This window comes from Zonotrichia leucophrys, chromosome 1A, assembly GCF_028769735.1.
Source record: "Zonotrichia leucophrys gambelii isolate GWCS_2022_RI chromosome 1A, RI_Zleu_2.0, whole genome shotgun sequence".
Lineage (NCBI taxonomy): Eukaryota > Metazoa > Chordata > Aves > Passeriformes > Passerellidae > Zonotrichia > Zonotrichia leucophrys.
Window position 1 is genome coordinate 68,375,357 of NC_088170.1, and position 13,201 is coordinate 68,388,557.

A 13,201-nucleotide genomic window follows, 5' to 3' on the forward strand; every position below is an offset into this window, starting at 1 on the left:
TTGCATCCAGCACTTAACCTGTGCAACCAGGACAGAAACAAGCTGCTCCTGCCTGTGCAGCACCTGTGTAGTCAAGGACTGCTTTTAAAGGCATCATTGTTGTTGGTTTTATCTCCCCATAGGTTCTCAGCATGGTGATCAATGCAGCTTACAAGCCAGGGAGTGTTTTACGAGAACTGCAGCTTGTGGAAGACCCTCAGTGGAATTTCCAGGAGGAAACACTTAAAGCAAAGTAAGTCTTCAACCTGTGTTCTTTTATTTGGGAGGTTTCAGAAAGGAAACTGACTTGGGAAAAAAAAATGTAAGAAAAGGGTTTTTTTCTATTGTGAGAGTTTTACTTTTCTAATTATCGTTTTGCTCCATTGAATTATTTGACTCATTCGTAGCAACTTCAGAAATGAAATATTCACCTGAACAGTTCATTTCTGTTGTTTTTCTCCAAGCAGCCATCCAGTTTTTGATGAAGTCAAGTCCTGAGTTTTATGATAAGCTGTTCTTATAAGCTTGGCTATTACTGAATGAACTAAATTCCTGGCTTCCTAGATGGAGGACTATGGCTGCTTTTAAATTAGAGCCTGTCAGGGTAATGCGGGAAAAACTGGTGAGAATGAGTGGCACCAAAAAAAGTTCAAACAGATTAGCAGGGACACATTTTTTTAACAGGAGTGTGATTAGGGCAAAGTAGTAACAGATCAGAGATTCAGGTCAAGATTTGATGCCTTTCTAGAATATATTCTTCAATTCTCTTCTAAACAGCACAAAAGAATACTGAATTCCTCCTTCCAGCATTAAAATCTACCTGTTTATGTCTTCTTTATGTAATGGGCACTATACTTTGGATGTGTTCGAACAATTGTTGTCTCTCTGAAAGAAGGGAGTCTTACCTAAGCTCTCTCCAGAGTCCTTCTGAAGAATAATTCTTCCCACTTGAAGATGGATCTCAATAAATATTTCTTTGAAGAAAGCTTTCTTTGTTGACTAATGGTCACCTTGACTTTTTAAGTACTGTAGTTAAATGCAGTGAATCTCACCCTTTGTACTGAACTCTGTGACTCCTTTTCAAAGAAAAGCAATTTTCTCTTGGTTATTTGATATGAATAGCTGCCAAACACAGCACTATTGATGGCTACTGTGTTTGCTCTTTGCCCATGCAGATATTACAGAGAGTTCATGTGTTCTCTGGTTGAGGGAGGGAGTTGAGAAACTTTTACTCTGTACACTTAAACTGCATTCCTATAAGGAGGATTGCAGACTGAAATGAAAATCTACTAAAAACATCCTATTTTTAATTTGCTGCTTTCACCCATGTGGAGTATCAGGCTTTTGTGTTTGTTGTGGATGGAAATCTAAAAGTCAACTTTGTGCATGCAGATTTTCATTTAAAACAGGTCTTTGTCCATGACCTGGTTTTCATTGATTCCAGGATCTCACATCTTGTGCTACAAATACCAGGTAATTCACTCCTGCAGTTACTTAGCAGTTGTGAAATCAAGTTGTAATGCCCTTTATTACTTAATATCCTCTTCTACAAAGAACTGAGCTTACAGGCACTTTTCCTATTAGCAGTATTTTGAATAGGATTTTGTTGGAGTTTCCCATTTGAGTGTGGGGATCTGCCTGGTGCAAAAGCAGAAATACCTATTTCTTAAGGCTGCTGCAATCCATATTTCTAATGGGAGACAGCCTGGGAAATGTTTAACTGACCATCCATGGTAGTATTTTAGTCACAGTCCATATTTGTGTTCCGGTGTGCTGGCTGCCCCAGCAGGCATCCACCTCACTCTCCAGGGAGTCAGGCAGCGTCTTTCAACTTTATTAAGCCACAGAAGGGACCATTACAGGCTCAGAGCCAGGACAGAAAGTTTTGAAGTGCTTTCTGAGGATTCTCCTCCAGTGTGGCATTGCCCTCTGGCTCCTGAGGAGACAAAGCTCGTGGGGCTGGACAGTGCCTGGTTCCTGCAGCTCTCTGGCTTCTGTGGCTGATCTCTTCACAGAGCAGTGCTTGGTGCTGGTGCCAGCTTGCACCACTCTGTGGGTAGTTTGAGTGCTTCTAAGAGTGGATAGCAGAGTATTGACATGCCCCAAGACTGTTTGGCTACCCTAGGACTTCCTTCTTATTTTCCTTTTTAGTTTGTTTGAGTTGCTCCATTCTGAAGTTTTAATTGCATTAGGTTGTTCAGGAGCAAGAAAGAAAATGCAGTTAGGAAACCAGATACTGTGGAACATTCAAACAGCCCATGACACCTTCCACCAGCTGTGACAGTGCTCCAGAATCTTAAACACAGACCTCTAATGAGCAACAGAGGCCTTCAATGAGCAACTTCCAGCTCCATGGGCTCTGGATGGTGCCTGTTGCTAAGGGTGGCAGCTCCAGAGCCAGCTGTGATGGGGACACATTGTGTCACCTTCTTTCTGATGTGGGCTGGCACCTCCTTGGATCTTGGCAGTGCTGTTTGTCTGCAGTGCCTGCAGCAGGGTGGAGCAAAGGGAGAGGTGAAGAGAAAGCTGCCTTTCCCACCATTCCAAAAGCCAGGTTTTGCACTGCCAGGAATGCATTATCTCAGTCCTGGGGCAGCCTGTGTTTAGTTCTCTCTGCTGCCATGAGTGACCACTGTGGAATCAATTACGCCCACCTTGCAAAGAAGATAAAACAATTTAGATTGTCCAGAGAGATATGTTTGCAGGGTGTGATGGCAGCTGCTTCCCATCAGCACTGCTGGCTCTGTGTGAGAAGAGTCAAACCTGATTTATTGGTGATGATGAGTTAGAAATGTCAGCCTTGATCCTCCTGGGTTCCCATGAGGGCCAGTTGAAGCTCTTGGCATTCAACCCTTATAGTTTTGATGCTCTTAAGTGCAGTGCCTACATCTTGATTTGCCTTCCCAGTTTTACATAAAATGCTTAAGGGACTTCATGCTTTTCAAGGGGTTTCATTTCTAAGCGCTGATAATGGGGCTGTTTGGATTTACCCAATTTTGCAAGGCTTTGGACATAAACAAAAGCAGTGTGTGCACAAAGTTGTCTCCTGGGTCTTGTATGAAGCCCAGTTGATCAAAATAATAAAGATGAGTATTCCTTGACTCCTTCATTAAATGAAATCCTGAGAGGTGCTCAAATCCAGTAGCTGAACTCCAGGAATATTTACCCCTATGCCAGACATCATTGCTTATTTATGAGGCAGCATTTCAAAGAAAGCCTTTTCACTGCAGCTGCTTTAGAAGACTGCCTTCAACTTGTGATAGGTGAGGTGTTTGAAATCTTCTTTGCCTCAGCCTTTGCTAGTGAGGGTTTGCTCGCAGGCTTCCCAGAGCCCTGATCCTGTTTGAGGGAGTGAAGTGTTACCCGCAGTAGGTGGAAAAGAATCTAAAAACCCGGGAAGCAAGCTGGATGTGCACAAGTGCATGGAAGCAGTTGGGATGCAGCCAGCTCTGCCTGGGAGAACTGGCCAATGTCATTGCAAGGCCGCTCGCTGGCGTGTTTGGAAGCTGATGAGGATGAGGGAAGAATCCTGATTTTTGGAAAAGACGATTATCACACCCCTCCTTAGGAAGGACAAGAAGGAGGATCCAAGTAACAAAGCTCTCAGATTTATTTTCCTGGAAAGGTTATTAGCCAGATCCTCTTGGAAGCCATTTCTGAGAACATGCAGGACCAGTAGGGGACAGGCAAGAAGCAAAGGGTGAGTTGTGCCTGATGTGATGAGGTAACTGGTTTGGGGTTGAGGAAGAAACAGCGGAAATTTGTGTTCATTTTGAGCAAGGCTTTACAAGCCAGGATCAGTGGAATGATTCACACCTTTTATTTCTCTAATCAGGAGACTTAATGAGACAAGGCCTTACAACCAGAGCATTCCAGTGCCCTTTCTGAATCCAGTGTTCAAGAGTACAAAATGCCACTGGATGATTAAATAGCTTTGAAGGAAGTTAACTACTTACGTTAACTTCAAGGTAGACAGACAAAATAGAAATTTCTTGCAAAGAATAGAAAGGAGTTTTAAGTCCCCCAAAAGGAAATTGAGACTTTTTAGTTGCTCAAATTAGTCACAAGAATTGTCAGAACTCCTTAGAATGGGACTTTTGAAAATGAGGTTCTCAATGTTCTTGCTTTTTGAAGTTTTTCAGCAAAATACTTTCTGTGTCATCACACAGCAGTCCATAACTGGGGCTTCTAGAAGTCCCTATGTTCTCCTGAGCCTCTAATCTATTTTAGGGAGCTTCAACAGAAGAATTCTATTGCAAAGTGTTGTTCATTTAATATTTTTGCTCATGGATCAGCAAGTGTATTTTTCATGGAAATAGTTCCAGCCTTAAGGTTTTCTCTGAGTTTGGCATCTGAGGGCAGAGAAGGGGGAAGAGGAAAGAAAGATTCCTTTGGTTTTAGCTGGAAAATAATTTTTTTAAAAAAGAACAGTGATTTCTAAGAAAACCAAAAATATTATCCTTGACATAGCAATTTTCCAAGTCTCCAGTGCTGCCATGCTATGCATGTAGATATTTGCTGCTTGCAAGTGATTGAGAAGATAGGAGCCCTGGTGTAAAAACATAAATAGGAGCATCAGTAGTTGGTAACTTTTTGAGAGATGCTAATGGAAAATGTTTTCTGACAAAGGAGCTCCTACATGGCTGTCCTAGAAACAGCTCAGATTACATTTGGTGGTGCCTGTGTTAAAAATCTTTAGTGTGTGTGTGGAATATGGAAAATATTAGGAGAACCTGGTTTATAGTTGAAAGAGGTGCTGCCAAGACCAAAATGATGTAAAAAATATTGCTGTGGCCAGTGCTAACACCTTGGGTTATTGAGGCTGATTGCTGCAGTCATGGAGATCTCCATTTTGCCATCCTCTCTGTTAATTAAAATGTGTGTTGCATTCAAAGCAGACGATGAAATCAGTCAGTTGTTCATTTTCCTAGTTTCATCTTTTCCTTTCAGCAGCCACTGCAGTACAATGGGTCCTTCCTGGGCAGCCAAACACAATAGGAAGCACACAGTTAGAAAAAGTCAGCCATCCTTGAATAATACCCATCAGGCAGCTTTCTTAGCTTATAAGAAAGAAGATCAAGAAGCAATTTGATTAGAGTGCTTTTGCAGGGAAACAAAACCAGATGCAGTCTTTTCATCCTAGTGCTGAAAGTCAGAACAAGGACAAATAAATGTGAGTTAAATTCAGATGCATCCAGACATAAAATGAGGTGTAGGTACAGGTGCTCCCTGTGCCATGATTCTTCCAGTGGGGAGACCCTCGAGGCTGGTGCTTGTCTGGAAGTACTGGTTTAGTCCAAGCAGAGTTATTTGGGTCCAGGTGAAAGCAGCTCAATGAAATCTCTGAGAGCAGACTCACTGACCAAACAATCCAGGCTGTCATTAAACTTCATGGCTCCTGGAGAAGTAATAAGTGCAGGAGTCTTTTCAAACACATTGAAAAGAAATATAAAACTTTTATAAGTAGGTGCATTTAAATGCCTGTGGCATTTAGTGGTTTTGGTATATCAGGTATTGCCAAACCCTGCTCAGCCAGCCTGCCTCTGCAGCTGTTTCATGGGGAAGCTGGGATCATAACAGTGCTCTGTACCTGAAAGGAACATTTTCCCTTTTACATCATCTGGCCAGGTCTTCAAGGGTGTGTGAAAAGGTCGCTCATCAAATCATTCATGCATTCAGGTTAATGAATCCAGGATTGTCCTGGCACCAAAATGGGTATCAGAGCCTGGCACCTTGCAGGAATGCTTCAGGTTTTATGCTGAGGTGATAATTTGCATTGCGACCTGAGCATGGTTGGACTGGGCTGTTCTCAGACCCAAGTTTCATTTGGGTTTCCCCTTTATAACACTTCATGTGCCACAGTTTCAAACCCTTTTCCCACACCTCTTTGTTTCAGAGAGAGCTGTCTGAATGTTTTAACTCTCTGGTCACATCTTTATTCCACCACCTCCTCCTCTTCCTCTCCCATATCTATCAGCAGCTGCTAGGAAACTGCAGATCTTAATACACTGACAAATGCTTTGTTTCATTTTTCCTGGTGACTGTATCTTTCTCTTTCCTTGCCTGCCATCCAGTAATCTTTCTTCCACTGTTATTCCCTCTTTTTCTTGGGTATGTGTTGCTTTTCCCTCGTCTGAGCACATTTGTAATGCCAGCGCCGGGCTCTGGCACAGTTGTTTCTCGTGTTGCATTCCTCAGGATACATAAGAGATGTTTTGAAAACCTTATCTCACTGTTTACAACAGCTTGCTGCTGCTGTTTAATAAATTACGGGGATAATTGGTTTTCCAGGGTTCACATCTACAATGTAGTACAGCAGGGATGTAACTGTATCTTTCTCAGCCATTTATCACTCAGAAACACTTCATATGAAACACCGAAATAAATGTTTTAGTGGCGTAGCAAATTTAAGACAAACCTTTCATTGCAGGTTTCTGCTCCAAGCATTCCCTGCAGGAATCAGTTTTTAGGACCTGTTGCTGCAGCCCTGTTAAATAACTTCAGAGACTCCTGATGAGTTCCTCAGGTTTTGTAGTGCCCACATCTCAGAGTGGTGAAGTCATCTGGTCCTGGGGTGGCAGAGATTGTTGTTTCACACAGATACTTCTTCACAATGAGTGTGTCCTGATAGCCACAGCTGGCACCATGAGTCTTGGGGATTGCTGGGAGCTGGAACATGATATGGGAACAGGAAAGATGGCAATGGAGAAAACCAAAGTGCACTGAGGGCTTAGAGAGTTCAGTCCAAACACAGGGTGGTGACCAGGTGTATAAGCATCTGATCATGGGTCAGTATATGCAGAGACACTGCATCCCTCTCCCAAAACCTTTGCATCAGTTCACAATAAGGGCTTGCTGTCCTGTGCAGTATCCTCACCAAGCCTACTGAGATTCATGTCCACACCTTCAATTTATTTCACCCTTTCCTTCCTCGAGTCCATCTGAAATGGAGCCACTAAAAAAACTAGACCTGTTCTGCCTGCATTCTCAAGAGAGACACTCTCCCAAAGGTCCCTGGGGAGGATCTCTCCCTGGCAGAGGAGGGTCTGGTCTGCAGCACCACAGGATTTTGCTGGATGGGTGACATGGGGCCCTGTGCTGCTCCCCAGGTACAGGGGCAAGACGTACAGGGCGACGGTGAAGATTGTGCGCACGTCGGACCAGGTGGCAGATTTCTGCAGGAGGGTCTGTGCCAAGCTTGAGTGCTGCCCCAACCTCTTCAGCCCTGTGCTGGTGGCTGAAGTCTGCCCTGAGAACTGCTCCATCCACACCAAAACCAAGTACAGTGAGTATTGGGGAAATGCCTCTTGGTGCTGGCTGCGAACCAGAGAAGTGGGAGGTGGTGTGTGGTGAAGAGCAGGAGTTGTGTGATATGATGTTAATACTGATGAGGATTCATCTCATCTAAGAGCTGTTATTTAATCCTGAGGCCACCACAGATTTCCTTAGAATCCAGTACCAGAAAACTGTCCCTCTTACTCCATCCCAATACATCTGTTTGGTGGTGTGTGATGAAGAGCAGGAGTTGTGTGATATGTTAATACTGATGAGGATTCATCTCACCTAAGGGCAATTATTTAATCCTGAGGCCACCACAAGTTCCCTTAGAATCATGTACCAGGGAGCTGTCCCTCTCACTCCATCCTAATGCATCTGTTTGAGCATCATCACTTTCTGGAAGTCTTGAATTTTCTTCATACCCAAAGTTAACACAAGGAGTACATAAAAGGAACCTGCAGTGGCAAGCTGAGATTTTAACTTGCTACATCTGAGACAGCTTTGTTAGGTGAGATGAATCCTCCTTGTAAAGAGTTTCTGGCATACACACCAGCACAGAACCACAGTGCTGAGGTGCTGGAAGGTTTGAACACTGACTCTCTACTCAGTGTTTTTGATATTTAAACATGATCCTGCCTGTTCAGGAAGGTTGTTGTTAGAGTTCAGTGCTTTTTGTTGTCAATATTATTGGTATTATTGACTCTCAAACAGGTCAGGAAAGTGGAAGTGAGTATTGTCCTTCTTCCACAAAGATTGCAAAAAGCAGTGTAATTGATCTAAAGCAATTCTCTTGAGTGTGGTGCCAGTAGAAGGAGGAACACACTCAGGGGGATACTGAGATCCCTGGGGATGGGTTTCTGTAGAAATCTACACCTGAGCTGGAGTCCTGGCTCCCACTGGTAGCAAATGGAGAGCTGGAGGAGCTCCAGCTGAGGTTGTCCCACCTCAAAGTTGATGGTTTCTGTGACTGGATGAATTTTTCCTCAGAAATCCATTGATTTGCTGAAAAGCTCAGTTCAGTTATGAACTTTGCCATGGGTGCCAAGGGCCATTTTAATTGTCCTGGGATACCCTTGCTGTCTTTCATCAGTGTCTTTCGTCCCCCGAGTGTGTCAAAAGGATTCAATACAAATATTTAATGTAAGGTCAGAGGATTCTCACATCCTTAATTTGAACCTGAACCACAAAATAGTTAAATTAATAAAAACCCATTCCTTTGTACATGACTGAGGCTAGCTGGCCCTCTCCCCTCTCTGCTGAAAACTTCAGCAACTTTACCTCACACAGAACTGTGTTGGATCAAATCTGGAACTTGTTGGCCTCTTTCCCTCCAAATCACTGCTCAGCTCTGCCTGAACACATTGTTAAATTCTGAAGTCTTCATTCATCATCAATAAATCTGGGTACGTAAGAGCTGTAACACGCTGTGCTAGTCCAACATGACCTATTTATGCTGTACTTTTTTTTTTTTTCCAAATCAATGTATTTTAAAGTTTAAATTGCACTTAGAGTACATTCCTGAAACTGTAGCAAGGAGCAAGCCAAGGTTCCCTTCTTTGGGTGGTTAAAGTTTTTAATGGGCATTGTGCTTCTTTTCTCCAGCTTATTATTATGGGAAGAGGAAAAAAATCATTAAGCCACCAATTGGGGAAAATAACAACATGAAAAGTGGCCATGTCAAGCCAGCCAGACGCAGAAAGAGGCGGAAATCCATCTTTGTGCAGAAGAAAAGGAGATCATCAGCTGTGGATTCCAATGCTGCAGGCTCTGCAGAGGTTTGTGTCACTTTGGATAAATCAGCAAAAACCCCTTGGTGCCTTCTGCATTTTCCTTTTGTGGGGCTTCTCAGCACACCTGAGCACTTCCAGTTTCTATTTTGGATCCTTGCTTTCTGCTCTGTTCTTCTAAGATCAGTCTGGTTTCTTGGGGCACTTTGGGGATTTTTACCTTGGCCATTTCAGAAGTAGCAAGCAGATTTTTTGCTCCCACCTTTCCAATGCTCACTAATCTCTTTATTTTATTTCCTTCCTTAAAAGCAGGCAGATGAGCCTGTTGGATACTTTGCACAGCATTTAGCAGAGTGAAGGAGCTCTCTGATCCATGTCTAAGATCTCCAAATATTGTAATCAATAATAATAGCTCATAGCCATTGTGGTTTCAAGGAATTTTACATATTTTTTTAACTATTCCTAATATTTTTTGGCTCACAACATCAAGGCTTAGCATGCAAGCAAATGGTTTGTGTCCCAAATACATGGAATTTTAGGGCTCAGTCTTTCCAGTCTGCTGTGTGATACAACAGGTTCTGAGCCTCAGCAAAGATTCATGTCCAAATTAAACCTGGAATAGACTTAGCTCTGTGTGGGCTGTTTTCTGGGGGCTTTTCCCATGGTGACAATAACAGAGCTCATGTGTGGTTTCACTTCCTCAGCTGAGTGCCAGTGATTGCTGCTTTGTGCAATGTGAAATAAAATTGGTTTACTTAAATTCCCTGCACTTCAGCTAGAGTAAGTTATTTTATTCAGCTTTCAGTTGATTGCCTGCATCTTCATGGCTTGGTCCTCATTTAGGTGTAGTTCTGCTTCATTTCCTTAGATTATACCTGCTTCAAAGGAACTTAAACCTGTGTTAAGCCTAAATCAGCCATTAGCCAAGTTTTTCAACCTTTCAGCCAATACAACTATCTTTGTCTAAATTGCTCTTTCACTCAAGACCTGAGCACATGGCTTTGGCTGCCTGCTCACACTTGGATCAGAGATAAGCTGTCAAAGCCATTTGGGCAGGTTATATATATATAAAGTCCAAAATGCACAGTTTCCATCAGTTGGTGAGTGCTTGTAAAGCCCTGTGTGACAGAAATAACAAGAATCTGGTATAATACTTCAAATGGAACTTAGGGCTTCACCTCCAGCAGTTCAGTGTTGGGCTGAAAGCAGGGAAATATGGGTGAAATCCTCTGTCCTGAGTTTTGCAGAAATGTCACTAAAAATTGCTATCTTGAACATCTAGCCATTTTCAAAAGGCACCAAAATTTCCCTTTTTTCAGGAGCAGTAACACCCAAACCAATTTGAATCAATGTGAAAGTTTAAAGTCAAATTTCTGATTTTACTTCCTCTCAGTCAGCCTGAATTTTGCATGCTCGTAGTATTTTCCGTTTCTCCTCCTGCACATCAACAGTGCCACAAGTTTTGAGATACCAGACCAGGATAGGAACATTTTATGCCAGATGAGTCATCGGTGTTGTTCCATAGTAAACCACCTTTGCTGGATTCAGGGTGTCCCCAGCAGGCTGCAGGGTCCGGATAGCTCAGTCCTGTTTGGGACAGACTGTCCCAGTTCCCAAGCAGTGCTCAACCACAGGCAACCTTAGCAAGCTTTATGATATATATTACATTAAAGCTATACTAAAAGAATAGAAGAAAAGGTAATAGAAGAATGGAAGAAGGCTAGCTAAGCTAAGAATGGAAAAGAAAGAATAACAAAGGTTTGTGGCTCCGACAGAGAGCCGAGCTAGCTGGGCTATGATTGGCCATTAATTATAAACATCCAAGATGGGGCAATCAAAGATCCATCCACCTGTTGCATTCCACAGCAGCAGATAATCATTGTTTACATTTTGTTCCTGAGGCCTCTCAGCTTCTCAGAAGGAAAAAATCCTAAGGAAAGGATTTTTTATAAAAGTTGTCTGCGACAGGACTTAACGACTGACTCTTAACAGGTGATTACAACAAGAAGTTATCAAAGAATTCTCCTCTGCCAGCAACCTTTTAAAAGAATGGGCAACCTTTTTTTTACTCATAATACTGTGCTTGCAGGAGAGTGAGGAGGACGAGGCGGACGCAATGGAGGATGAGACGGGCAGCGAGGAGACGAGCTCGGAGCTGCGCGACGACCAGACGGACACGTCCTCGGCCGAGGTGCCCTCTGCCCGGCCCCGCAGAGCCGTCACCCTGCGCGCCAGCGCCGAGCTGGACAGGCCCCCCGTCCCCGAGAGAGCCCGCCGCAGCCGCAGGGCCCAGCCCCACTCCGGCAGCGAGGCGGACAAGGGCACGCCAGCCAAGGAGGTGAGCGTGTGTTTCATAGCACAGTTCATCCTAAATTGACCTTCAGTGCTGAAATAAACAGGGCAGGAGACCTTTCTCCTTTTTAATGCATTTATTAAAAGTGATCAGCTTGGCTGGGGAGAACTGATGGGTCTGCGCTCACACCACTGCTGCTCCCAGGGTGATGAGGAGGAGGAGGAACAGTGCAGCTTTGTCCACTGGTCTGTGGGCAGAGCTGGGGGTTCTGTCCTCACAATAGTATCAGGAAATTCCCTTCCTTTTTGGTTCAACATTCGAGCTCCTCTGTCTAGCGACATCCTTTTAGGTTAGGGTGAGGTGTAAAAAGGCCTTGGCGGATACTAGATTCTGTTCCTCACATCTAGTCATCACTTTGATTTGTCAATTTTGTGTTGGCTTGTTGTTTTAGAGGTTTTTGGCTAGGTTTGGTGAGGGGTCCCTCCTGTTGCATGCTGGATCCGATGACATTTGCATGCTAACTCCAATGTCCCTTCCTCTTCACCGTCTGGTGTCATCCTCCAGGAAGCAGCAGGATGTCACTGGACAAAAGGGAGAATTCTTAACCATCAATGACAGGGAGTTAAGAAAAATGACAGGTGATTACAGTAACAAACAGTTAGAACTCCATCCTGGCAGCAGTTGGCACAACCTGTGAACTCTGCAACCTTCTAAAAAATGGGCAGCTTTTTCTACTCATAACAAGTGCCAAACTTTGCTGCTCTGAGGAGGGCAGCCCTGCCCTGGTTCTCCACTGTTGGACTTCCCTCTGGCTGTCCTGGATGGCACAAGCACCTGCCAGGGGGCTCAGAGACCTTGGCACAGAGCCCAAGACCCCCCTGTGACTTTGATTTTGACCCATGGAAAAAATTACCAACCTTATATGAGGATCTGCAAGCCACAAGAGTTTAAGTAGAATGATAGTTAGTTAGTCACGGGGTGAAAAGTAGAATTTTGGGGGTTTTAGAATGGGGGCTCGGGGTCCCAAGATGGAGGAATTGTCCTTCTTTCTCCTTTTTCCTAGCCTCCATGTTCTGGGTGATGTTGGCACTTACGGATTGGTTTAGGGTAGAGACAGACTGTCTAACATAGGTGATAGGTACTGGAAAGTTATTGTAAATAAAGTACACATAGTTCTTAGCATAAAAAGACAACACCACCCTGAAGGTGGGGAGTGTGCCTCTGTCTGACCTGCTGAATGGACCTCAGCAGGTCAGGAAAAGAATGTTAGAGATAACAGAAAATAAACAACCTTGAAAACCAGAACAGAAGAATCCTGACTCCTTCTTCGGTTGCTGGGCTGGGAAAAGAGACTCTCGGACACATCTCAGGGTCATCCTGACGACAGAGACTCCACAGGAGATAGTTTGCTTTATGATGTCACCCTTGAGCCAAGAATGACACAAGAACAAGTGAAAGACCCAATTGCAAGAGGAGAAAAGGAGGCCTTATTACAAAGGATTCTTCAGTTTTTATAGACCAGTAGGATACATTCCACTTGATTGGCTAGTTAATAAAAAACACCTTTCACACACACCATCCTGGAGAAGAACAGGAAAACAAAGTGAAAAAACACCACCTGCAGATTGTTTGTACTAGCAAGTTATCACATTCTTACAACTCCATAAAAATTCTCACAAGCCACTGGGATAAACAATTGCCATTTCTCTCTCCCTGACTGGCTGGCATCCACATGATGAAAACCTTTCTTTGATTTTTTTTCCTCACAGGAAATTAAGCCAGAAGAGGAAGAGAAGCTCATCCTGGACAGTAACCCACTCGAGTGGACTGTGACTGATGTCGTGAGGTTTATTAAACTCACCGACTGTGCACCCCTTGCCAAAATATTTCAGGAGCAGGTAGAAGTCCTTTTGTCACTTGTCCC

General features: G+C 43.7%; 1 protein-coding gene across 3 annotated transcripts in view; it reads left to right on the forward strand.

Moving 5' to 3' along the window:
• Positions 1-13,201, forward strand: part of SFMBT2 (Scm like with four mbt domains 2) — a 116,887-nt gene that overhangs the window by 95,479 nt on the left and 8,207 nt on the right. For all 3 annotated transcript variants that reach the window (XM_064703064.1, XM_064703063.1, XM_064703065.1), the window contains 5 exons: positions 123-232; positions 7,089-7,264; positions 8,860-9,032; positions 11,074-11,322; positions 13,047-13,175. In XM_064703064.1, coding sequence (XP_064559134.1) covers positions 123-232; positions 7,089-7,264; positions 8,860-9,032; positions 11,074-11,322; positions 13,047-13,175 — 837 coding nt within the window. The remainder of the gene's footprint in view (positions 1-122; positions 233-7,088; positions 7,265-8,859; positions 9,033-11,073; positions 11,323-13,046; positions 13,176-13,201) is intronic.